Source organism: Pristis pectinata, chromosome 33 (assembly GCF_009764475.1).
Source record: "Pristis pectinata isolate sPriPec2 chromosome 33, sPriPec2.1.pri, whole genome shotgun sequence".
In the NCBI taxonomy this organism is placed as follows: domain Eukaryota; kingdom Metazoa; phylum Chordata; class Chondrichthyes; order Rhinopristiformes; family Pristidae; genus Pristis; species Pristis pectinata.
The window spans coordinates 13,603,032-13,630,002 of NC_067437.1; the positions used below are offsets into that span (position 1 = coordinate 13,603,032).

A 26,971-nucleotide genomic window follows, 5' to 3' on the forward strand; every position below is an offset into this window, starting at 1 on the left:
TTTCAGGCGTGACAGGTAGGATGCAAAAGAGAGGTAGTATTGAAACTTTGATGAAGGTGTCCCTTACCGCAGTAATGAGGGAGGATGTCTCAGCAGGCTCTTCAAATAAGTTATGGGTGGAGCTTAGAAACAAAAAAGGGGGCTGTCATTTTGCTGGGGTAACACTACAGGCCTCCTAACAGCAGGAGATGTGGACAAATCACAGGGAGATGCAGGAGTAATGGGGGATTATCAGCCTTCTCAATATTAACTGGGATTGGTCTAGTGTGAAAGGTATAGAGGGAGTGGAAATTTTAAAGTGCATCCAGGAGAGTTTTTTGGGCTATTGTGTAGATAGTCTGACTGGAGGAGGGTAGTTGGACCTAATCTTGGGGGATGTAGTCAGGCACATGGTTGATGTGCCAGTGGAGTGAAGGAGGCTGATGGGACATGAAAGGGATGTAAAATTACAAGACGCAGAGAGCCAGCGTCTTGTTTCCCATGGTAGAGATGTCTAAAACTAGAGGGCATAGGTTTAAGGTGAGAGGGAGGAGGTTTAAAGTGGATCTGAGGGGTAAAATTTTCCACATAGGTTTAAGGTGAGAGGGAGGAGGTTTAAAGTGGATCTGAGGGGTAAAATTTTCCACATAGGTTTAAGGTGAGAGGGAGGAGGTTTAAAGTGGATCTGAGGGGTAAAATTTTCCACATAGGTTTAAGGTGAGAGGGAGGAGGTTTAGAGGGGTGAAATTTTCCACACAAGGGGTAGCTGGTGTCTGGAATGAGCTGCCAAAGGAGGGGGAGGTGGCAGGAGCAGTAACAACAGCCTAAGAGCCATCTGGACAGGTACTTGAATGTGGAATCAATGCAAATAGACACGATGGTCGCCACAGACGGGGTGGGCCGAAGGGCCTCTTTCTGCGCTGTACAACTCCGTGCCTCTAAAATGTAATCTGGTCAGGATCCAAAGCTGATGACAAAGCAGTGTGTTGTTGTGTGGTGGCAAGTGCTGAGTTGTCAGCCCTGCCCCGTGTGAGTCTCCCGCTCCCCGCACCTTTCTCCTTGAACCCTGTCCTCTCCTGTTCACAGAGGCGCTCCGTCGACACCCTCCCTACGTGCCGACAGACCACTTCCCCGCACCGCATGTGACCGATATCGTCAGTGAGAGAATCTTCCTGTGGTGCCGCTGCGACCCATAGTCCGGGCTCATGCGGCAGCGGCATGGCTGAGCCCCGGCCCGACCCCAACACCCTCTGCCTCTTCGACGTGGATGGGACCCTCACTCCAGCCAGGCAGGTAAGCAGAGTGGGTGCTGCAACACCAGTTGGAGCCGCGGGTAAATCAGAGTAGCTCTTGAGGACCTTCACCATCTCAAGCCCACTGCCAAGGCACTGCGTTCAGATCCGGCCTCTGGTCTTCTACTGAGCAGAAACCTCAGCTCGTCCCAAGTCCCGATTCACTCCCACCCCCACTCACCCAACACTGGGCGACGTGGGCTCCTGGATTATATCAGAATTCTCTTTAGCATCACTTCCTAACCCGGCTTCACTGCTCTGCAGCGCTCTCTCGTCCCCCAGTTTCACCTGTCCCATTGCGACCAGCCGTAAACTTTGGGATTCCCTTCTCATATCCTCTCGACTTTCCCGCAAACCTATTCCCTAATTCGTCCCCCCCCCCCCCCCGCCAAACCTGCCCCCTAACCCTTTCCCCCAGATCTGGTCCCATAACACCCTTTTGCCACCAAACTTGGTCCCATAACACCCCTTTTAGTCCCAAACCTGGTCCCATAACACCCCTTTCCCCAACCTGTCCCCTATCAAGCCTTGGCCCAAAACTTGCCCCCGAACACCCCTTTCCCCCAAACTTTTCCCTTCCTCCCCTCCCCTCAGACCCCGCCCCTCACTCCTGTCAGTCTGGTTGTGTTCAGCACAGACATGGTGGTCTGAAGGGCCTGTTCAACACCCTTTCCCCAAACCTGCCACATAACCCTTTCCCCCAAACCTTTCACCTAACACCCCTTGGCCCAAACCCTACTCCCTATCATCTCTCTCTCTGACCAAACGTTTGAACCCCTGCACCGTTTCACTTTTTGTATTTCAATGTAAAAGTTTGACCATGGTGCTCCTGTGACGAGCCTTGGGATGTTTTAGTGTGTGCAAGATGCTACATAAATGCAAGTTATTGTTTGCCATGGGCTTGGATTCACAGAATTATCCACTGTCAAACTGTGTTGTTGAGCAAGTCTTTGGATAGACCTCAGTGAGAATTCATTGATGGTGAGTCCAGGGGTGCTGAAGGAGTCCTGAGGTAGATTGTCAGATGAATTCCCAATTCAAACTCTGTCACCTGCCCTGATGGGCTCTGAGAGCTGGACCTGTGGATGTTCAGGGAGACAGTTCACTTAAAGCCCCAAAATAAGAAACATGTGGATTCGCTGGGAGAGCAGCTGTCTTACAGTGCCAGCGACCCGGGTTCAATCCTGACCTCCAGTGCCATCTGTGTGGAGTTTCCATGTTCCCCCTGTGGGTGGGTGGGTTTTCCCCAGGTATTCCTGTTTCTTCCCACATCCCAAAGCAGTTGATAGGTTAATTGGCCACTGTAACTTACCACTAAGGAGCAGATGAATGGTAGGATCTGGGAAGTAAATGGGAATGTGGGAAGAATAGGTTTCAGGGGAAATGAGTGAGGAATGGGATTGTTCGGTGAGCCAGTATAGACTCGCTGGACCAAATGGCCCATGTCAGAAGGAAATATGGAACTTATAAATTATTTCACATCCCAAGGCTGGGGTGGACAACAGTCTTGGTTATAAATTACATGTGGGTTGCTTTGGGAGTGAAGTAGTCCTCTGATTGCCCGGGGACATTAGTCCAATGGACCATAACCAGCATCTACATTGTGGGCTAATTCAACATGCAGTGTAGGCTGGTGCTGGTCAGGATGTAGGAGTAAGGGGTAGGAACCGAATAATGTCAGGGTTAATGTGGTCTCCTAGTGGGAGCAGAGGGATTTTCCAGATTTTTCCCCTCATCTGGTTTTTGGTCTCAGCGGTATGTTCAGGGTAAGGAATCCACTGTACTGATATCCAAGGCATTGTAGGTGAATGAGACAGGTTCATGGATGGCTGATCAGTTGACTCTTATGTTGCTAAAATGGAGGGAGGGAGAGGGGTGGAGGCAAAGGAAAGGGGGTAGAGAGGGGGGCAAGACAAGAGAGGGAAAAAGAGAGAGGGCAAAGGGGATAAAGAGGGGTGGAGAAAGAAGGGAAGAATAGAGTGGCTGAGAGAGAGAAGGGGCTGATGGGGTCTGAAGAAGGGGGAAGAGTGGGAGAGAGGGCAGGAGGATGGGGGAGAGGGTGACAGGATAGAGAGGAGAGGAGCGCAGGAAGAGAGAGTGAGAGAGGGATGGAGAGAGGATTTGCAGTTCTGATCTTATGAGACCTCATGCGGGAGGATTTAGTGCAGGTGCTGAGCTCAGCGACCAGCGTCTCAGGCAAGAGGAGCAGGAGGTTGTGAAATTCCGCTCTTGCTATTGAACACAGACCTTGCACAAGGTCACGTGTGGATGTAAACACCAGCATTTCAGCACCTGGGTAATTGCGTTTGTGACATTTCCCTGTGCTGGCAATACCTGTTATCTTGCCAACTGCTTTTAGTTTATCTCCTGAAGACCTCCTGTGAGGATTGAGGAAGGCTTAGAGTCCTTGCCCAGTGAAGTGAAGGGGTGCTCAACTCTCCCCATCCCAGCACGCTGCCAAAAACCCCTGGGGACCAGGACTTGAGGGTTGATTGGGACAGCCTGCTGTCAGTTAAGTATATAACCAATAAAACTCTTGATTAAACCACTATCCAACCATTTAGAAATCTGGTTCGGGAATTGGCACACCAGGTAACATCGGCCACACTTCCTTCCTTTCACTCGGGTCCTGGTTCACAAACTCCCTTCCCACTAGTCTGAGCCCCAGTTCCCACATTCCCAATCAACTCACCGGTGCTCCAATTCCTGTGTTTTCATTTAAGTAACACTTCAGGATCCTGTTTCCCGTGCTCCTTTTAAAATTACCTGGTTCACTGGGAAATGTATTATGTTACTGTGCAACATCTTTGAACAAAAATCTGTTGGGGAGCATCCAATAGTCTGAAAAATTTGCTAATCAATCACCACCAGCGTCCAGAGTGTGCTGGATTATCGGAGGTTTATCCTATCGCTCCCAACTGTTATTCCTGTGCCACACTGGTGTTCCAGACAATGTGGACAGAAGCAATGATTTGCAGAGGCATAAACAGATTGCGAGACAGCTGGGGGTAAATGGTTCAATACTGGTAAACGTGACATCATGCACTCTGTACTTGGAAAAGTTAGAGAGTTCTCTTCTCAAATGTGGAAGCCTAGACCTGGCGGAGGGTCAAACAGACAACAGCCCGTTAATGTGTTCTGTAGGGAAACAGTAAACAGCGCTGGTGGAGTAGGGGGTTGGGACATTATAGTCCAGCTCTATAAACCCTGCTTAGACCTACCCTGGGGCAGTGTGAGCACTAGTGGGTATCTAGGAAGGATATAGTGCAGGGGGCCCAGCAGGGATTTACCTGAATGAAACCTGGACTCAGGGTTAAGTGAAGTGGAGAGGTGAGAGGAAGTCGAGCTGTGTTCGCTGGAATCAGAAGGTTGTGATTGGGTCAGAGTTACTGGTGTCTGCCAGCACGGACCAGCACATTCCAGGTTCGAGGAGACTTACCCGGAGCTATTGCTTCTGCAGGGTTGTGTCTCACCTCGGTGTGAACTCTCTGCAAGCTCTGGTCCACGGCATTGGGTGTTGGAAGTGTGGACACTGAGGCCTGGTGGGGGGATGAGGGAGTGTTCACACATGCAGGCACAAGACCACCTTCACTCTGCTTCACACTATCATTCTCAGAGCCTCTCTTATTTGCTTTCCCACACTCTCACATATGCGTTTGTTCGCGCTCTTTCATACACAGGCACGCGCACCCCTCTTGCTTTCACACACACATGAGTACACACACACACGTGCATTTTTGTCTCTCACACCAACACACACACTCTCTCCCCCCTCTCCCAACAACCCCACCACCACCACCCCACCCCCACCACACACATCCCTCTCCCCTCTCCCAACCCCCTCCTCCTCTCCCCCTAACACACCCCCTCCCAACAACCCCTCTCCCAACAACCCCCCCAACGACGCCCCCTTCTCCCAACGACGCCCCCTTCTGCCAATGACACCCCCCTCTCCCAACAAGCCCCCCTCCCACCACCACCCCCCTCTCCCAACAACCCCCATCTCCCACCACCACCCCACCACACACCCCTCTCCCAAACCCCCCGCCTCTCCTTCCCCTGCCTCTCCCCCTCCACTCCCTCCTCCCTCCACCACCACATCCCCCCCCCCCCCCCCCCCCCCCAGAATCCCTGTCCTGGGCACTTCCTCTTCACCCTTGCCCACCCCCACCTGTACCCAGCCTCAGGACACTCATACTGGCCCCATCCCACCTACCCTACCTTGGCCTACTCCCCACCCCCTGTCCTGGACACCCCCCCAATGCTCCCACCCCGTTCTCACGCTCTTCCCCCACTGTGCTTTGCAGAAGATCGCTCCTGAGCTGGACGAGTTTTTCCAGGGACTGAGGAAGAAGGTGAAGATTGGTGTTGTGGGAGGCTCAGATTACGCCAAGATAGCAGAGCAACTGGGGGAAGGAGAAGAAGGTGAGGCACCGGCTATAAGTGGGCAGGGGCGAGTGGGCGAGTCCCAGGCCCGAGCTGTTAACCAAGTGGACAGTGCGGTTGCCACAGTCCCTCCTGGCAACCCCATCGATGCTCAGAGAGGAGGGGGTCCCCACTCCCCAGCCAGAGGCAGGTGTATACAGTTCGTTCACACCCCGCTTTTCAAACCCTTCTCTTTTGCCTTTGCAGTCATTCAGAAATTTGATTACGTCTTTGCTGAGAATGGGACGGTCCAGTACAGGGATGGGAAGTTCGTCACGAAGGAGGTGGGTACATGGCTCAGGGGAGCAATGCTTTGCCACTGAGGTAGAACCCCTTACGGCTGTTGCAAAGCCTCTCGGGTGGGGGAGGTAAACTGGTTTATTATTGTTGCATGTACCGAGGTACAGTGAAAGACTTTGTTTTGCATGCCGTCCGTACAGATCATTTCTTCACATCAGTGCATCAAGGTAATACAGGGGAAATGTAATAACAGAATGCAGAATGAAGTGTTACAGTTACAGAGAAAGTACAGTGCAGACAGGCAATTAGGTGCAAGGCCATAACAAGGTAGATTGTGAGGTCAAGGGTCCATTTTATCACACAAGTTCCGTTCAATAGTCTTGTAACAGGGGGATAGAAGCTGTCCTTGAGCCTGGTGGTACGTGCTTTCAGATTTTCGTATCTTCTGCCTGATGGGAGGGGGGAGAAGAGAGAACGTTTGGGGTGGGTGGGGGTCTTTGATTACGTTGGCTGCTTTACCGAGGCAGCGAGAAGTGTAGACAGAGTCCATGGAGGGGAAGCTGGTGGAAGGGGGGTTAGGGAAAGAGCAGCACAGTGAAGCTGCAGTTAGAACCATGGAGTCGTACAGAATGGAAACGGGCCCAATGAGTCTGCACCAACCATCATTTACACTAATCCTATGTCAATCCCATTTTATTTTCCCCACATTCCCATCAACTCCCTCCTCCCCACCACCCTCCCAGCATATGTTCTACCACTTACCCACACACATGGGGCAATTTACAGTGGCCAATTAATATACCAACCCACACATTTTGGGATACAAGGGTTGGGACGTCGTGTTACAACCGTACAATTCATTGGTGAGACCACATGTGGAGGGTTGTGTGCAGTTCTGGTCAAGGATGCGATTAATCTGGAAGGAGTGCAGAAAAGATTCAGAACAATGTTACCGGGCTTCAGTTGTAAGGAGAGACTGGGTAAGCTGGGGCTTCATTTCCAGGGGTGCTGGAGACTGAGGGGTGACCTTATAGAGGTGCATGTATAATGGCATAGATAAGGTGGAGGGTTACGGTCTTTTTCCCAGGGTAGGGGAATCTAAAACTAGAGGGCACAGTTTTAAGGTGAAAGGCTTAAAGGGGTGAGAGGGGCAACTTTTCACACAGGGTGGTGTGTATATGGAAGTAACTGAGGCAGGTACAGTTACAATGTTTAATAGAAGTTTGGACACGCACATTGATAGGAAAGGTTTAGAGGGATATGGGCCAAACACAGTCAAAAGGGATTAGCTCAGGTAGGTACCTTGGGCAGTGTGGACGAGTTGGGCTGAAGGTCCTGCTTCTGTGATGTACAACTCTATGACTCGCTGACCACATGTGGGAGGAAACCAGAGCACCCGGGGGGAAACCCATGCGGTCACAGAGAGAGCACACAAACTCCACACAGACAGCACCTATGATGCAGCATCTACCGATCCTGACCTTGGGCGCTGTCTGTGTGGAGTTTGTGCGTTTTCCCTGTGACTGTGTGGATTTCCCCCGGGTGCTCCGGTTTCCTCCCTCGTCCCAAAGATGTGCGGGTTAGTGGGTTAATTGGCTGCTCTAAATTGCCCCTAGTGTGTAGGGGGGCTGGCATGGACTCAGTGGGCCAAATGGCCTCCTGTGTCATAGTAAATAAGAACAAGCACAGAAAGCACAGGGAATTCTCAGCAAGCCAGGCAGCAACTGTGGGGAGAGAAAGAGTGTCGGGTTGTTCTTGCACTCCTTCCCCAGATGTTAGCACCACTGGAAAGCCAGCATTTATTGTCCAAACCTAATGTCCTTTCCAAGAATATACTGCTTCCCCCACCACCCCTGGCAGCATGTTCCCGGCACCTACCACTCTCGGCGTAATAAACTTACACTGCACCCCCTGTCAGAGATCCTGCTGTTGGGTGGACCTGGTTTAAGTTCAGGTGTGATGCCTTCCACAGTTCAACAGCTGATCGATACTCTGTCAAAGCTAAGAGGTAACTGCCTGGTTCTTGGTTCAGGAGGGTGGTCAGTGACGGGGGAACTTGCCCCAGAAAGAGATCCCAGCTGTCGGGGAGGAGGGGAACTGTCCATACTGGGTCCCAAGATGGGCTTGGGGTGAGGCAGAGGCAGTTTTGGCCTGATGACTGAAAGAGGGAAGGCAGAGAAGGTGGAGGGGAGTTGGTGGGGAAATGAAGAGGGGGTAGATGGAGAGAGTGGAGGTGGGGTAGGGAAAGGGGGAAATTAAGGATAGGAGAGAGGAGACGGCAGTGGTGACAGGAACAAATAGAACCATAGAAAACTACAGCACAGAAAACAGGCCATTCAGCCCTTCTAGTCTGTGCCATCAGCTGGCTGTGGTTACAACCGCTGATCCTACTAATCAGCGCAGAAGCCCTGGTAACACTGAAGGTTGGATGGGAAAACTGGGCATGGGGCTGGGAGTGGGACAGATATATATGGTTCAGAGCGAGAGAGCTAAGGTACACAGCTTGGGACAATCTCCACCAAGGTGCAGGGTCCTTGGGAAAGAGGCAGAAAACCGGTAAGTTATATTTTCGGAACACGGGAGGCAGGGTGGCGGCTCGTGTCTGAGCGTTCAGCAAGGCTGGGCTGAGCTGGCTCAGTTCACCCTGTGCTAATCAATGCATCTCTCTCCTTCCTCCTCCTACCTGACCCCTTCCCACCTCTTACCCCCATTCCTGCCTGTCCCTTTCCCTTTTCACCTGTTCCTCCCTCCCCCTCTTCCCTCCGTTCCTGACCCTCCCTTTCTCTCCCTCCCTACCCAATTCCCTCTCCTCCTCTCTCGCTCCCTTCCTTCTCCCTCCCCACCACTACTCTCCCCTTCCTCATCCTCCCCTTTCCCTTGCTGTTCCCCCTCCCCTTCACCTCCTCCTCCCCATCCCTCCCCTTCACCTCTTCCTCCCCATCCCTCCCTTCCCACCTACCCCTCCTCCCCATCCCTCCCTTCCACCTGACCCCTCTGGTTCCTAACCCACTTCTCCCTGACCCATCCTACTACCCCTCCTGCCCTCCCCACATACCCTCCTCTCCTACTCTTAATACTAACCCTATTTTGCTGTTCCCTTCCTCCCCTCTGCCTTGCCCCCCCTCCCCTTGCCTCTCTCCACCTCTCCTCTCCTGTTCCTCACCCACCTCCCTAATCCCCTCTCCTCTCCCCTCACCCTGCCCCGCCCCATTGTTGCCCCTCAGGCCATCCAGGACTACCTGGGCGAGGACTTACTCCAGGAGCTGATTAACTTCTGCCTGGGCTACATGTCTGACATCAGACTCCCTCGCAAAAGGTAACGAGACTGAAGCCCCTGCTACCTCCCGCAGGGCTTGGGCTCAGGGGGTGTTGATGGAGGGTGTCTGATAGCCTGTGTGTGTGGGCTAGGGGGTAGAAGGAGTGTAGAGGGGGTGGGGGATGGTGAATGGGTTGGGGTATCGGTGGGGGAGCCACCACCGACTTTCATGTACCCAACAGGAGATTGTCGAGTGGGGACTCAAGAACCATGGACCCAACACCAACTTTCCTAATTTTCTGATGCATGGTCTTGACCTGAAACGTCGACCATGAACTCTGCGTGTCAGGTGCTGCCTGACCCGCAGAGTTCCTCCAGCAGTTTGTCTTTGTTTTCTCATTTCCTTACAGCGGACAAAGAAGCTATTCAGCCCATTGAGTCTATCCTAGCTCACACAGCAAGTGACATTCACTGCCCTCTGCCTAGACATTCCTTCTCACAGAGGGTGGTGAATCTCTGGAATTCTCTGACCCGGAGAGCTGTGAAGGCTGGATCATCGGGGGTGGTTAAGGTGGAGGTAAGTACATTTTTGAAAGATTGAGGGCCATTGGGGAACCGGCACAGAGGGGGAGTTGAGGCCTGGGGTAGATCAGCCGTGGCGGGACAGGCTTGAGGGACTGTGGCCTTCTCCTGCTCTCTCGTTGTTGGAGGTGCTAAGATGGGTAGTCGAAGAACTTGGACTGTTGGCAATGAAAGGTGCAGCCTGCAGCGGGTGAGGGGGTGCCCTGTTTACCAATGGCCCACAGGCACCAAGAAGCTCCATCCTTACTCTGTGTTGAGAAGAGCAGCTTTGGGGCAATGTTTCCCTTCAATCCACCCTGTCAAAGCCTTTAATAGCCTTCTGCACATCAGCTTTCAATTGGCCACAAAATTCAGTCAGTCCTCAGAATTTAATGCTTTTGGGCCTTGTATTCTGGTAAGTTTGCATAGCCCTCTGCTCTGACTAAATATCCTTCATGCAGTGTTCTGAGGTCCGCTGAGAGTTTGACCGAACCCCTGTGTGGCTTCCAGTTACCTGGGAGCTGTGCTGTCCCTCACTCCGCACCCACTCCCGGGAGTCTGCTTCATGACGAGGATCTCGCTGTTACCCTGCGCCACAGGCACCCTGGCCAGCTCTGGCGGACTGCGCTGCCAATGGTTGAATGGTTGAACGGTCTCCAGCACAGGCCTTATCTCCCCAGGTCACATCCACTCGACAGTCTCCCGTCGCCAGCTTTGCGATTGGTTGATAATCTTCCAAAGTGCACGGCTGGGGCGGTTTTACTCCCTAATCGTTTACTTTCTCAGCCTTCTCAATTTGTCCATTCCTCTCCAGAAGGTTTTGGGTCCTTCCACAGGGTCCTTCTCTGGTTCCATGGCGATGGTTATTGTCACAGAGTCAAACAGTGCGGAAACAGGCCCTTCAGCCCACCGAGTCCGTGCCAACCATCAAGACCCATTTACACTAATCCCATTTTATTCTCCCCACATTCTCATCCACTCCCCCCGGATCCTACTGCTCACCCACACACTAGGGACAATGACAGCAGCCAATTAACCTACCAACCCCTATGTCTTTGGGAGGTGGGAGGAAACCAGAGCACCCGGGGGAAACCCACACGGCCACGGAGAACATGCAGACGCCACACAGACAGCACCCGAGGTCAGGATCGAACCCGGGTTGCTGGAAGTGTGTGATGGGTGAAGGGTGCCCTGTTTACCGGTGGCCCACAGGCACCAGGAAGCTCCACCCTCAGTATGCTGAGCAGAGCAGCCTTGGGGGTGACGGTGGTTGTGGTAGCGGCGGGGGTGGTGAGCAGGGAGGGCAGGGGAGACACCTGCTGTTGTGGATGGAGATGGGAGTACTGGTGAACAGCCCCTTTCTAAGCGAGGTAGTTACTGACAGCAGGAAGAGGGGGTGAAGGGGAGAGGTGGCGTTAGTGTTTGCAAGAGCAAGAGGTGTGGAGTAACATGAACGTCGATCAGTGGCGTCCACACATCTGCGGATGAAGCACGTTCCTGGTATAGGACAGGCTAGGACTTTATTCCTTGGAACGTAGGAGATTGAGGGGTGACCTTATAGAGGTGTATAAGATCATGAGGGGTATAAATGGGGTGGACGCACATAGTCTTTTTCCCAGGGAAGGGGAACTAAATACTAGAGGGCATAGGTGAAAGGTGAAAGATTTAAAAGGGACCCAAGGGGCAACTTCTTCATGCAGAGGGTGGTGCGTATATGGAACGAGCTGCCAGAGGAAGTGGTTGAGGCAGGTACAATAACAACGTTTAAAAGACATTTGGATAAGTACAGGGATAGGAGGGGTTTAAGAGGGATTTGGGCCAAACGTGGGCAAATGGGACTAGCTTGGTGGGCACCATGGTTGGCATGGACGAGTTGGGCCCTGGCCAACCATGGTGCCCACCAGAGAAACAAAGGACTGCAGATGCTGGAACCTAGATGAAAAGAACAACAAGATGCCAGAGGAACTCAGCAGGCCAGGCAGCATCCGCGGAGAAAAGCAGGCGGTCAACGTTTCGGGTCAGGACCCTTCTTCAGGACTGAAGATAGGAAAAGGGGAAGCCCAATCAATGGGGGGGGGGGGGAAGCAGAGCAGTGATAGGTGGACAAAAGATGGGTGGGCACAAGGTGGTGATAGGTAGATGCAGGTAAGAGATGGTGATGGGCAGGTGCACGGGAGGGAGGGGAGAGCAGATCCACCAGAGGATGGGTCAAAGGTATGGAGGCAGGCGGCGTGGGGGGAGGGGGAGAGAGGAAAAGGAGAGAGGGAAAAAAAGGCAAGGAGAAAATAGAGCCAGAGGCTGGGAAAGGGAAGAAAAGAAGAGGCAAGGTGGGGGGTGGGGGGTGTTTGGTTTACTTAAAGTGCGAGAATTCGATGTTCATTCCATTAGGCTGTAAGGTCCCAAGATGGAAAATGAGGTGCTGTTCCTCCAGTTTGCGTTTGGATTTCTCCCGGCATTGGAGGAGGCCGAGGACTGACAGATCAGTGACGGAGTGGGAGGGGGAGTTGAAGTGACTGGCAACGGGGAGAAGCAGATCCCGGTTACGGAAGGAGCGCAGGTGTTCTACAAAATGGTCACCTAGTCTGCGTTTGGTCTCCCCTCATTCTCCTACTTTCCAAGGAATAAAGACCTAGCCTGGCCAACCTCTCCCTGTAACTCAGGCTCTCTCATCCTGCCAACAGCCTCGTGAATCTTTTCTGCACTCATTCCAGTTTAACCATGTCTTTCCTCCAAGTGCAGCCTCACCAACGACTTATACAACTGCAACGTAATGTCCCAGCTCCTGACTGATGAAGGCCAGTGCACTAAACACCTTTTTCACCACCTTGTCTACCTGTGACGCCACTTTCAACGAACTATGCATGCACTTGTACTCCTAGGTCCCTCTGTTCCATTACACTCCCTAGTGCCCTACCATTCATGGTATAAGTCCTACAATGGTTTGACTTTCCAAAATGCATCACCTCACACTTATCTGTATGGAAGTCCATTTGCCACTCCTCGGCCCACTTCCCCAACTGATCAAGATTCCCCCTGTAATCTACAATAACCTTCTTCACTGTCAAATCACATTTGACAAGATCATGGCTCCACTCCATGTTCCGGCCTACCCTCTGTAACCTTTCACACTCCTGCCCATCAAGAAACCACCCCCACCACCCACTTTAATAAGCTTGCCTGAGGAAAATCTGTCAGTCTCCATTTTGAAAGTTACAACTGACGTCCCTGCCCCCAACAGCTCCAGAAGATTTGGGTGGAGACACATCGCCCCTAGCAACCCGTCTCTAATTACAAGGTCACGGTCCCTTATTCGGCACTCTCCCTCCCGGGGCAATGGTTTCCTTCAATCCACCCCGTCAAAGCCTTTAATCGCATTATGCACATCAGCTCCCAATTGGCCATACGATGCAGTCCTCAGAATGTAACCCTTTTGGGCCCTGTATCAATCTGGTAAGTCTGCATAGCCCTCTGCTCTGACTAAATATCCTTCGTGCAGTGTTCTGAGGGCTACTGAGAGTTTGACCGAACCCCTGTGTGGCTTCCAGTTACCTGGGAGCTGTGCTGTCCCTCACTCCGCACCCACTCCCGGGAGTCTGCTTCACGACGAGGATCTCGCTGTTACCCTGCGCCACAGGCGCCCCGGGCATTTCTGGTGGACTGCGCTGCCAATGGTTGAACGGTCTCCAGCACAGGCCTTATCTCCCCAGGTCACATCCACTCGACAGTCTCCCGTCGCCAGCTTTGCGATTGGTTGATAGTCTTCCAAAGTGCACGGCTGGGGCGGTTTTACTCCCTAATCGTTTACTTTCTCAGCCTTCTCAATTTGTCCATTCCTCTCCAGAAGGTTTTGGGTCCTTCCACAGGGTCCTGCTCTGGTTCCATGGCAATGGTTATTGTCATAGAGTCAAACAGTGCGGAAGCAGGCCCTTCAGCCCATCGAGTCCGTGCCGACCATGAAGACCCATTTACGCTAATCCCACTTTATTCTCCCCACATTCTCATCCACTCCCCCCAGATTCTACTGCTCACCCACACATGGGATAATTTACAGCAGCCAATTAACCTACCACCCTTCATGTCTTTGGGATGTGGGAGGAAACCCAAGCGGTCACAGGGAGAGCATACAAACTCCACACAAACAGCACCCGAGGTCAGGATCGAACCTGGGTCTCTGGTTACGGGGCAATGATATGTGGGGGAATGGGAGTAATGAGGTTGGTCTGAATGCTGACATAGACTCAAAGGGTTAAGTGGCCTCCATCCATGTCATAATGTGAACCACTGTGTTGCAGGGGGACTTTCATTGAGTTTCGGAATGGCATGTTGAACATCTGTCCCATTGGCAGGAGCTGTTCTTTAGCAGAGCGTCTCGAATTCTCCCAGATTGACAAGGTAACTGGGGAGTGCTGGGGTGGAGGGAATGGTGCAATGCAGAGGAGGGCCATCAGCTTTCCCAAGAGGACATCCTTCTACAAGGAACAGGCCCTTCCAAGCCTGTCCTGCCCTATCATTAGATCACCACTGACGTCTTCTGCAGTTGCCGATGTCAATATCTCTTTGGAATAAATATCTGTTGCTCCCAGTCATGTTGTGGAGGGGTTTTGGTCCCTTTATTTAAGATGGTTAATGCTAGCATTGGAAACAGTCCAGAAGTGATTCATCAGGACTAATGGAGACACAAGAGACTGCAGACGCTGGAATCTGGAGCAACAAATGATCTGCTGGAGGAACTCAGCAGGTCGAGCAGCATCTGTGGGAGGAAAGGAATCATCAACGTTTCGACCCGAAACATCGACAATTCCTTTCCTCCCACAGACGCTGCTCGACCCGCTGAGTTCCTCCAGCAGATTGTTTGTTGCTTCATCAGGCTAATTCCGGGAAAGAGAGGGTTGTCCTATCAGCAACAGGTGAAAGTTAGACCTGTATTCTTTGGAGTTTAGAAGAACGAGGGTGACCTTATTGAAACATAAGATCCTTCAGGGGCTTGACAAGGTAGACGTCGAGATGATTTCGTTAGTGGGAGAGTTTCGAATAAGGGGACATAGTTACAAAATTAGGGGTGGTCATTCAAAACTGAGGTGCATAGGAATTTCTTCTTGTTGGGGGAAGTCTCTGGAATTCTCCACCCTGGAGATTAGATAGTTAAAGGATTTTACAGAGGAAGTAATTTCTTTGAAAGATTGGAGGATTGAGGGTCGAGGGGAACTGGGACAGAGGAGGGGGTTGAGGCCAGCATAGGTTGGCCATGATCACGTTGAATGGCAGGGCAGGGTTTGAGGGACCGAGTGGCCTCCTCCTGCTTCTGGAGTCACTCTCAGCATCTGTAGCATTTTGGGGAAGGAAACTCCTGAAATCCACTGTCCGCAGAATGGACATAAATGTTCCAATTTGGCTCTGATTTTATTCTTGTTTTGGAACATGAGAGGGAGACACAGGCCACTCGGCCCCTCCTCCTGAGCGGGAGAGTCTAGGACTAGAGGGCACAGCCTCCGAATAAAAGGACATCGCTTTGGAACTGAGACGAGGAGGAACTTCTTTAGCCAAGAGGGTGGTGAATCTGTGGAATTCATTGCCACAGACGGGTGTGGAGGCCAAGTCATTGGGCATGTTTAAAGCAGAGGTTGAAAGGTCCTTGATTAGTAAGGGCGTCAAAGGTCACGGGGAGAAGGCAGGAGAGTGGGGTTGAGAGGGAAAAATAAATCAGCCATGATTGAATGGCGGAGCAGACTCGATGGGCCGAATGGCCTAATTCTGCTCCTAGGTCTAATGGTCTACTTGCTTCTCCGTTTTATAAGGCCATGGCTGATCTTCCACCTCAGTCTCACTTTCCTGCACTAACCTCGAATCCCTCAAATCCCTTGATATACAAGTAACTACTGATCTCCATCTGGATTATCCTCAGTGACTGAGCTTCCACACACCCCTTGGATGCAGAATTCCAAAGATTCACTAACCTCCTGCTGCAGAAATTTCATATCTCCGTCCTAAATGGCTGACCTCTTATTTTGGGACTGCTCTTGACACCCTAACCAAGGCGAACATCATGGAGTCACAGCATGGAAACAGGCCCTTTGGCCCATCAAGTCCATGCCGACCATCAACCACCCATTTACACTACATTGGTCCCATTTTTATTCTCCTCACATTCTCATCAACTTCCCCCTTATTTTATTGCTCACGTACACACTAGGGGCAACTTATAACGGCCAATTAACCTGCCAGTCTGCACATCTTTGGGATGTGGGAGGAAACCAGAGCACCCGGGGGAAACCCACACGGTCACAGGGAGAACGTGCAAACTCCACACAGACAGCGCCCGAGGTCAGGATCAAACCCGGGTCTCTGGCGCTGTGAGGCAGCGGCTTTACAAGCTGTTCCACTACGCCACCGAGGTTCCGTCCTGACCTGCAGCATTATCTGTGTGGAGTTTGCACGTTCTCCCCGTGATTGTGTGAGGTTCCTCCCACATCCTAAACACGTGCGGGTTGGTGGGTTAATTGGCTGCTGTGAATTGCCCCTAGTGTGTAGGTTAGTGGTAGAATCTGAGGGGAGTTGATGGGAATGTTGGGGGGAATAATTAGGATCAGTGTAAATGTGTGCACAATGGTCAGCACGGACTAGGTGGGCCAAAGGACCTGTTTCCTTGCTGGATGACTGTGTGACTTCTGTACTGCAAGGTCACCTGAACCCTGTTCCCTCTTCAGTCTCTCTCTGCATTTCCTCCTCATGGAGCAGTCAAGTCCCAAAGGGCTGAATGGCCTCTCCTCTGCGTCCTGTGAGTCAGCTCTGCCTCACTGGACTCCAGTCACCGTGCAGTGAGTCAGGGGTAGCGGGTTCAAATCCCACTCAAGTCCGGACACCTCGGTTGCAGTCTGGTGCTGATCTGGTGGTGCTGGATGAGTAGAGGTGCCATTGTCTGGATGAACGCTAAACCAAGGTCACCCCCATCTGCTCCCCTGGGTAGATATAGAAGGTCCTTCGCTGCCACTTCAAAGACGTGCAGTAGAGTTATCCCCGTTTCCCCGGCCAAACCTTGGTTCAAGGTTTCAAACAAAAAGCACGTTGTTGTTTGTGGGTTCCTGCTGTGCACAAATTGGCTGCTGCATTTCCCACAGTGCAGCAGTGGCCACACGTCTCAGGCAGCTCATTGGCTGGAAGGGACCTTGGGAGGTCCTGAGGCCGTGAAGGGAGGTGAACCCGACCTTTACGGGTGGCGCCAGACGCACGCGGATCAGAGGCTTCGTTAACCCTCACCTTTCCCTCCTCTTCTACCAAAGAAGGAGAAGATCAGAGAGAAGTTTGTGGCGGCTTTGCAGAAGGAGTTTGCCGGCAAAGGGCTGAACTGTACAAGAGGCAAGTAAGCAGTATATGTGTGTGTGTCTTTGCGCGTGTGTGTCTGTGTGTGTGTGTGTCTGCATTCTGTATGTGAATGGATCAGTGAGTCTGTGCAGGTAATGAGTCTGTATCTGCGCATAGTTATTCGTGTGAACATCTACACACGTGGAGGTCTACATGTATGTCTGTGGTGTGTATGTCTTTATAGTGTGTGTGTGTGTGCGCCTATGGTATGTGCGCAGGGTTCCTGTATCCGTGCCTGGCTCCTCGCTGTTTCATTTAGTTCAGGCATTCAGTGTGTTGGGAAAGGGATGAACTTTGTTCCGACTGGAAACTCCACCCCACACCCACCCCCGGCATTGGCCAATCACAGTCACCTAGCTGTTGGAGACACCGGCTCCCAGTTAGCCCCGCGTGCAGGTTGAGAGGGGCTGCTGGGTCCGGGGAGGGGGTGGGTTTGCAGCGCTGATTCCACACTCCCTCGTTCCCCACCCGCACCCCCCCAGCCCACCCCTCGCATCTTGGGTGTGAATAAGGGAGACCCATTAAAGGTGAAGGGGCAGGGTGGAGCCCCATGGAGACAGCAGAGGGGAGATGAGAAGGTAAACTGAGCGATTAGAGAGACATTGTTGGTAACTGATTTATTATGGTCACGTAGCAAGATACAGTGAGAAGCTTTTGCTTTGCGTGTCATCCAGACATCATTCCCTACACAAGTTCATCAGGATAGTGAAAAGTAAAACAGAATGCAGAATATAGTGTTACAGCTACAGAGAAAGTGCAGTGCAGGCAGACATTAAGGTGCAAGGGCCACGATGAGGTAGATTGGGAGAAATAGATTCCATCTTTGGTACAAGAAGTCTGTTCAATATAAGACAGCGGGATAGAAGCTGTCCTTGAGCCTGGTGGTACGGGCTTTCAGGCTTTTATATCTTCTGCCCGACGGGAGAGGGGAGAAGAGAGAATGACTGGGGTGGGAGGGGTGATTATGTTGGCCGCTTTTCAGAGGCAGCGGGAAGTGTAGGCAGAGTCAATGGAGGGGTAGGCCAGTCTGAAGGTCTTTTGACTATTTGTGATGGGCTGGGGGAGGGAGTTCCTCCATCATAAAACCCCAAGAAAGAGGTTACAGGACAGCACGAGGTCAAGACCTAGGTGCCCTTTTACTGTCATGCCCCCACACAAGCAGGGCTGGTCTACTGTTCCCCCATATCCTCCGGTATCTCCCAGCCACCCTGGCCAAGCTCAGCTCTCGGAGAAACCTCCTGGCCGTGCAGCCTCGCTCTCTGCTTCCAACTCCGCCCGGACTCGAACCCTCCACCGAAACACTTGCACCCGTGGCGCCTTTATTCCCGGCACAGCACAGGACGAGGCCATTTGGCCCACCGAACCAGCACCAGTTCTTTCTAATAACCACCCAGACACTCCCTCATCTTTCACATCGTCCCTGCTGTTTGTCCTTCTAATCGCTCTTCAACCACCTCTGACCCTGATGGTTCAGCCAATGGGGAAGAGTTGCCCTGTGTGTTATTCCACCGCAAACCCTTCACGATATTAGACGCCCCTCTTAGTCAGGCAATAACCAAGCCACCAGCAGCCCTACACCACCGTCAGGGCAACTTTTTCACTTGTCAGGGCAACAGTAACATTCTTGTGTTGTTGGGCTGCTGATGGCTTGGTTAGTAGTTGTTGGACATCTGTATATTCCAGCTCCAGCTCCCAGACTTGGGGTAAGGGATTGGAATTACATCTGGCTGTGGTGCCCTTGGGAAGGGAAAATGAGTCAGGATTTTGGTGATGTGTTTCTTGAGTTAGGAAGTGGAAACACAAGAAATTCTGCAGATGCTGGAATCTGGAGCAACACACAAAAAGTGCTGGAGGAACTCAGCAGGTCAGGCAGCATCCATGGAGGGAAATGAACAATCGACGTTTCGGGTCGAGACCCTTCATCAGGACTGGAAAGGAAGAGGGCAGAAGCCAGAATAAGAAGGTGGGGGGAGAGGGAGGAGCACACGCAGGGAGGGGATAGGTGAGGCCAGGTGAGAGGGGGAAGGTGGTGGGGGAGGGGGAGAAGATGTAATAAGCTGAGAGGTGATGGGTAGAAGAGGCCAAGGGCTGAAGAAGAAGGAATCCGGTAGGAGAGGGCAGTGGACCATGGAATAAAGAATGGAGGAGGAAAGGAGAGGAGATGGGCAGATCATCAAGGTGGGGGAAGGGAGCCATGGGAATGGGGTGGGGGGAGAAAAAGTAGGGGTGGGGTTACCAGAAGTTAGAGAAATCGATGTTGAGGCGATCAGGTTGGAGACTCCCAAGGCGGAATATGAGGTGTCGTTCCTCCAACCTGCGTCTGGCCTCAACGTGGCAGTAGAGGAGGCCGTGGATAGACATGTTGGTGTGGGAGTGGGATGTAGGATTGAAGTGGGTGGCTTATGAAGTGTGCCGGTTTGCTGAATGATGCTCACCGTTGCCTTCAGTGGGCCAGCACAGCCTTTACACGTCTGAGGAAAAGAGTGTTTGAAGATCAAGGGATGATCTACTGGGCAGAGGGATCCCTGTGTCCGGTGTGCTTCTGATACACGGGCTACCTACAGCAGCACTGAGAAGTACCACCAGCATGCGGAAAAGTCCACCAAATCCACTGGCAAGATGAGGGAACCGATGTCAGTGTCCTCTCCCAGCTCACTGTCCCACCACAGAGGCCATGATTACACACGGTCGGTTCTTTTTGGGCAGACCTAGTCATCCACGGGTGCCACACCAGACTCCTGAGAGAGGCGCTCTGTTCCTGGCTCCATCTCGGGAAGGGATTCCCAGGCAGAATGGGGAAGAGCTTCAAGGACGCGCTCAAAGCCTCCTTGAGGAAATGCAATATCCACATTGACTCCTGCGAATCTCTGGCCCACGACTGCTCAAAGTGGAGAAGGAGCATTGGGAATGGTGTTGGGAACCTTGAGCCTGTGCAGGGGGAGCACACAGAAGCTCCATGTAAGTGGTAGACAGAGTGCACCACCTCACAAACTGCCCAAGCACTCTGTCAGCTGTCTCCTGCCCACGTGTGCAAGTCTCCTGTTCCCGCATCAGCCACCTCGGAATCCTCAGGACTGGAGTGGAAGCAAGTCATCCCCAATCCGGGGGCACTGTCCTTGCAGGAGAGGGCAGCGGGTTAAACTGAGCGCATTGTTTGTCCCAGGGCTCCTTCAGTTCTTAGGAAGTGACTCGAGAGGTTCTGCAGATACTGGAATCTGGAGCAACACACAAAATGCGGGAGGAACTCAGCAGGTCGGGCAGCATCTGTGGAGGGAAATGGACAGTCGACGTTTCGGGCTGAGACCCTTCACCTGGACTGGAAAGGAAGAGGGGAGAAGCCGGAATTAGAAGGTCGGAGGAAGGGGAGGAGCCCGGCTTCTGCCCTCTTCCTTTCCGGTCCTGATGAAGGGTCTCAGCCCGAAACGTCGACTGTTTATTTCCCTCCGTAGATGCTGCCTGACCTGCTGAGTTCCTCCAGCATCTTGTGTGTGTTGCTCCAGACCTGGCTCTCTGGCAAGACCAGCCCTAATTGCCCTTGGGAAGTTGATGGTGAGCCACCTTCATGAACCACTACATTGCTTCTGTGGAAGGTTCACCCACAGTAGAGTCGTGGTGTTGTACAGCATGGAAACAGGCCCTTCAGCCCAAATTGTCCATGCCAACCAAGGTGCCGACCAAGGTGCCTACCTGAGCTAATCCCATTTGCTCACATTTGGCCCATATCCTTCTAAACCATTCCTATCCATGTAATCAGGCAGGAAATATGAAGCAGGGAGTTTCAGGTTCCTGATGTCCTCCTTGGTGATAGAGGTCACAGATTTGCAAGGTGCTGTCAGAGTAGCCCGGGCAGGTGACTGCGGTGCATTTTGTAGACGGTACCCACCGCAGCCGCTTTGTGCCAGTGACGGAGGGTATGAATGTTTATAGTAGTAGGTGGGGTCCGAGGCTGGCTGAGGGCTGGCCTGGTAGAGGTGTATCAAATGATGTGGGGGGGCACATAGGGTAGATAGCAAGGATCTTTTTCCCATGGCATCTAAGACAAAAGGGCAAAGGTTTAAGGTGAGGAGGTTTAAGAGGGGATCCTAGGGGGAGTTTTTTCCACACAGAGGGTTCGGAGTCAGGAACACACTGCCTGAGGTGGTGATGGAGGCAGAGAGACTCACAACGTTTCAGAGGCAGCCGGACAAGTTCTTGAATCACCAAGGCATGGAAGGCTGCAGTGGTGTAGGGAGATACGATGGGCAGCATGGACGCAGTGGGCTGAAGGGCCTGCTTGTGCTGTAAAATGTCCTTCGATGCGTTCGGTAGAGGAACCGGGACTTTATCATTGGGCCATATGCATCTTTCTCCCCAAAGGACATAATGTTCGTTTTCTCTCCCTCCTCTCTCCCTCCCTCCTTCTCTTTTCCCTTCTCCCTGCAGGAGGCATGATCAGTTTTGACATCTATCCTGAGGGTTGGGACAAGCGCTACTGCCTGGATATCTTGGAAAAGGATGGAATTAAAACTATCCACTTCTTCGGGAATGAGACTGATCCGGTAAGGGTTCACTGGGGGACGGGCCTTGACCAGGCATTGTGGGCTAAAAAGGGATCAGTGCATTGACCAGGGGTCAGGGGTTGGTGAGGGGTTAGGAGTTGATGAGAGGTCAAGGGTTGAGAACAGGATGATTAGGGATTGGGGTTGAGAAGTCAGGGGTTGATGGGTCAAGGGTTGAGAGGATGAAGAGGAGTTGGGGTTGATGGGGGTCAGAAGATGACAAGGAGTTGTGGGTTGATGGGGGTCAGGGGTTGACCAGGGGTTGGGGTTGCCGTTGGCGGACTGCAGTGCCCACCGGTTTGGGTGGTACCATGGCACCATGTGGCACCCTACAATTCCACTGTGCAGGGATCAACATCTGTCCACGAGGCACTGCCCATGGAGACATGAGAATGAAGAGCTCAATGTGACCATCAGGGACTGTCTTTGAAAGCAGCTGGAGCTCTGATGGGGCAGTCTCCCCTCTGACCATCCTGCAGTAACAGGACAATCATTGAGGAATTGGAATTGGCTTATTATTGTAACATGTACGGAGATACAGTACCCAAGCTAACCCTCAACTGAGATTTTATTAATAGCATTTAAAAGACACTTGGACAGGTACATGGATAGAAAAGGTTTAGAGGGATATGGGCCAGAATGGGACTAACTTAGATTGGAAAGTTGGTCATCATTGATCAGTTGGGCTGAAGGGCCTGTTTCCGAGCTGTATGACTGTACAGTGAAAAGCTTTTGTTTGCATGTCAGCCAGATGGATCATGCCATGCATAAGTACATCAAGGTAGTAAAAAGAAAACAGAATGCAGAATATAGTGTTGCAGTTACAGAGAAAGTGCAGTGCGGGTGGACAAATAAAGTGCAAGGGCCACAACGAGGCAGACTGGGAGATCAGGAGTTCATCCTTCAGCATACAAGAGGTCCGTTCAAGAGTCTGATAACAGAGGCTGTCCTTGAGCCTGGTGGTTCATGCTATCAATCCTTCTTATCTTTTGCCTGACAAGGGGGGGGGGGGGGGGGGAAAAGGGAAGGTCTGGGATGGGAGGGGTCCTCGATTATGTTGGCTGCTTCCCCAAGGCAGTGGGGAGTGCAGATAGAGTCAATGGAGGAGAGGCTGTTTTGCGTGACGGATAAGATAAGATCTTTATTAGTCACACGTACATTGAAACACGCAGTGAAATGCATCTTTTGCGTAGAGTGTTCTGGTGGCAGCCCGCAATGTTGCCACGCTTCCGGCGCCAACATAGTGTGCCCACAGCTTCCTAACCCGTACAACTTTGGAATGTGGACTGGACTGCATTCACAACTCTCTGCAATTTCTTGCGGTCCTGGGCGGAGCAGTTGCCTTAACAAGCCATGGTGCATCTGAATGTGTCACTGTTAAACACAGAATGGACGAGGTAAAGAGCAGGAAACGGTACAGGAAAGTGTGTAATTTTGGTGGAGTGTAATTAGTGAAGTACCTCAGGGATCAGTGACGGAGCCTTGGCATCTCATGGAATATATTAATGTCTTGGTGGAGGGATCATTGTAATGTATCCATGGAAAACAGATGATGTAAAGCCTCAGTGAGAGTGGTTCAGTCAGGCTGGGCAAGTGGGCAAGGAACAATAATGTGAGGAAATGGGAGGTATTCACTTTGTTAGGAAGGAGACTAGCAAAGATCTGGAGGGATCTAAGGGCCCTCGCACACTATAGACAGAATATTAACTTGTTGCCTGTGGATTGAACAGCCAATGGTGAATTGGCCTCTATTGCAATGGGTTGGACTTCAGCTGTCCGGAAGTCTTGATGTGATTGTACAGGGCTTGGGTGGAACCAAACCTCAGAGGGATGTCCCTGCCTCGAAAGCAGTGTGGCAGAGATTCAGGGGTGAAAAAGCTTGGGCTCAGCTCACTGGAGGTAAGAAGGCAGAAAGTGTACAAGAACCAGTGATGGCTTCTCAGAGTAGGTGGCAAGGGGTCGATGCCTCCAGTTAGAGAGCCTAGAGCTTTGGAGCACTGTCTCAGGATGTCCCAGGGAGCTGTGGATGTCTAGTAACTGGCTATATTCAAAGCTGCAGGGGAAATGGAGGTTGGGCATTGAGGAGGTGGCTGGGGCCCATGATGGGTATGCCTGTTGATGGGGAAGGGAGGCCATTTGATGGGAGAGGCCATTGACAAGCAGCCCGTTGATGAGCAGAATCCTTGATGCACAGGCGCCATTGATGAGCAGGTCTGTTGACCGCTGGGAGCATTAACAGAATGGGCATTGATGAATGAACGCTGAAAAACACGATGATGCTGGAGGAACTCAGCAGGCCAGGCAGCATCCGTGGAGAAAAGCAGGCGGTCAACGTTTCGTGTCAGGACCCTCCTTCACTCTTACCTGCATCAACCTATCACCACCCTGTGCCCACCCTGCCTCCCCTCTTTTGTCCATCTATCACTGCTCTGCTTTTCCCTCCTATATATTGGGCTTCCCCTTTTCCTATCTTCAGTCCTGAAGAAGGGTCCTGACCCGAAACGTTGACCGTCTGCTCTTCTCCACGGATGCTGCCTGGCCTGCTGAGTTCCTCCAACATCGTCGTGTTTTTCATCTAGATTCCAGCATCTGCAGTCCTTTGTTTCTCATTGATGAATGAACCATTGACCATTGAAAGATGGGCTGTCTGCAGTTGGTCTTTGCTTGCTCGCTGGTAAGCCATCTACTGACAAGCGTTTGGTGGTTTGGTCACTCATTGGGCCCGTCATACTGAAGAGTCTGTCAAAAATGTGCCTTGGGGGAGAAGCACAATGTGTGGTGGTGGGCTGCTTTAATGGGGCGGTTACATTGGACCCCAAACACCAGCAAGGTGCCTGGTCTGTACTGGCAGGGCAGTGAGCCTTCATGCAAGGGAAGCAAAACCTGTCCCATTTGATTACTGACCAAGTCACGGGCACATGGATATTGGGCCATAACATTCTCTCTCTCTGGTGGAAATCCAGCCTTGTCTTGCTTCTAAAACAAAAGATGCTTGGATGAGATCATCCTGTGGGGCCCAGCGAGGGAGAGGACTGAGGAGAGGAAAAGAAATTGACTCCATTGTGTTTTGCACACAGGGTGGGAATGACCATGAGATCTTTCATGATCCCAGGACAATTGGATACACCGTTGTGTCACCGGAGGATACAGTCAGACTATGCAAAGAACTCTTCATGCACGAATGAGCCACACACAACCTATCCCAGACCTCGACCCAAGGGTATCTTCCACAGGACTTCATGGAAACTTGAATGTAGAATGTTCCCCTGTAGAATCTAGGACATGGCTCCATGATATCACTGTGACAATTCCATATCAGCACGTCATGGCAATACTACTTGAATTATTTGACACTTGCCCACAATCAAGTCCAGTTATCATTCTGTGTGCACAAGACCCAACTGGAGCTGGGAGAGTGCGCTTGCAACGTGCTCCCCAGCACCGCCTAATGGCCAGTAACTAACACTACACTGTGACTGTTGACATTAGCATATCTGAGCAGGAAGTGTTGGGAAAACCATCTACAGTGCTGTGTGTTGACAGAAAGCACGGCCCAAAATATGGTGACAAATGTGAATTTATTCTCCTTGGTAGGAATGAAAGAAATAAAAAATATTTTTTTAAACAGTGAGAGACTCGTAAATGTTAGTGTGCAAAAGGTTCCTGAGATGCAGAGAGTTTCTCAGTGGATGACACGGTGGCGCAGCGGGTAGAGCCGCTGCCTCACAGCGCCGGAGACCCGGGTTCAATCCCAACCTCCAGTGCTGTCTGTGTGGAGTTTGCACGTTCTCCCTGTGACTGAGTAGGTTTCCCCCAGATGCTTCAGTTTCGTCCCACATCCCAAATGGTCACTTTAAATTGCCCCTGGTGTGTGGGTGAATGGTAGCATCTACTCACCTCGATTGTGTGTGAGGTAGCAGTAGAAAACCAAGTCCAATAGAAAACTAAAATCAGTAGAAACTGGGACCAATAGAAACCTGAGGCAAACAAAAACCCAGAATCAATAAAATATATATATTTTAATAGGACCACTATACACTATACATAGGACACATGAATGATAGAGAAATGGGGAGCTATGTGGGAGGGAAGGGTTAGATAGATCTTAGAGCAGGATAAAATATTGGCACAACGTTGTGGGCCAAAGGGCCCGTACTGTGCTGTAGTGTTCTATGTTCTATCACACCGAAGCGAACATTTGATAGTTTTCAGATTTCTGGCTAGTTCATCTGCTTCCAGATCTGACAATTTGGAGATCAGTCCCAATCCAAATCCATCCGTGTACCAGCTGAGCCAGGTCAAAAGCTTCGGATTATCACTAAGGAGTAATCCTCCCTCTGAGGCTAAGACACAACCAAAGATCCAGGACTGTGTGATCATGAGGGAGGTCAGATTTGTGACATTGAAGTCACCTTGATGCAGCTGTTGTTATTTATCATCCAAACACAAGGATTTACTTTCTGCTGTGCAATGAGATGAAGCGTTCTGCTCCTTTAACACGGAGCAGGGCACTGCCTGTACCCAGCGGCACACAAAGGCAATTAGACTCCTGTGGACTGAATCAAATTATAATTTTAATCAGTTCTACGATATAAATCACCATTGTCTTGCACAGCCAAAGGTCCTCCAATAGGAAAGGGATGGAGAATGTTCCAGAATATGCAAGTCACCATGATGGATGTGGTGGCATGGACATTTATAACAATGATGTTTATGGTGTGGTTGATACACAGATTTTTAACTCTGTGTGTGTGTGTGTGTGTGTGTGTGTGTGTGTGTGTGTGTGTGTACGCGCGCGCGCACCTGTCTGTGTGCATGTTTGTGTATCTAGTGTGTATATACATATCAGTGTGTATACCTATGTTTATGTGTGCGTGTGTCTGTGTGTGTGCACGCACCTGCACATTTATTGGTGTGTGTGTTGAGTTTGTGTGTGTGCATGTCTGTGTGCCTGTGTTTGTGTATATACAATTATCAGTGTGTACAGTTGTGGGTGTCTCTGCGTGCGCCTGTCTCTGTGTCTGGGAGTGAGTTATTTAGCAATTCAATCACAGAGCACAGTTTATTTCATTTTTATTCAATCAAGAATTGTCCTCTCCCGGAGTAAAACACAGAAACAACTGCTGTCGTTTCGCAACGTTCCGGAAATCCATCTGAGCTATTCGACAGTATTCCCTCAGCAAAGCTCCTTCGGAGCATTCCGGAGATGGACCACGTTGTCCAAAGGACAGTGTGTTGCTGGGCATTGGCTCAGGTCGAGAGTATCCCAGCACAGTCCCGGGTGGGGAGGCTCCAGGTCAGTCATTCACTTCCCTTCACCG

General features: G+C 51.5%; 1 protein-coding gene across 1 annotated transcript; it reads left to right on the forward strand.

The window, feature by feature from the left end:
- Window positions 1-902: 902 nt before the first annotated feature.
- LOC127585679 (phosphomannomutase 1) lies at window positions 903-25,303 on the forward strand. Its single transcript, XM_052043351.1, has 8 exons — window positions 903-1,272; window positions 5,579-5,696; window positions 5,904-5,980; window positions 9,161-9,252; window positions 14,046-14,145; window positions 17,031-17,106; window positions 21,535-21,650; window positions 24,728-25,303. The coding sequence occupies exons 1-8, from the start codon at window positions 1,198-1,200 to the stop codon at window positions 24,833-24,835; spliced, it is 762 nt and encodes a 253-aa protein (XP_051899311.1). The 5' UTR covers window positions 903-1,197; the 3' UTR covers window positions 24,836-25,303.
- The last annotated feature ends 1,668 nt before the right edge of the window (window positions 25,304-26,971 follow it).

Excerpts from the sequence above, each read along its gene's own strand:
- LOC127585679 (XM_052043351.1), top strand. The coding sequence starts at position 1,198 with ATGGCTGAGCCCCGGCCCGACCCCAACACCCTCTGCCTCTTCGACGTG. Across the intron at positions 5,697-5,903 it reads ACTGGGGGAAGGAGAAGAAG|TCATTCAGAAATTTGATTAC; the intron begins GTGAGGCACCGG and ends TTGCCTTTGCAG. Across the intron at positions 14,146-17,030 it reads AATTCTCCCAGATTGACAAG|AAGGAGAAGATCAGAGAGAA; the intron begins GTAACTGGGGAG and ends CTTCTACCAAAG.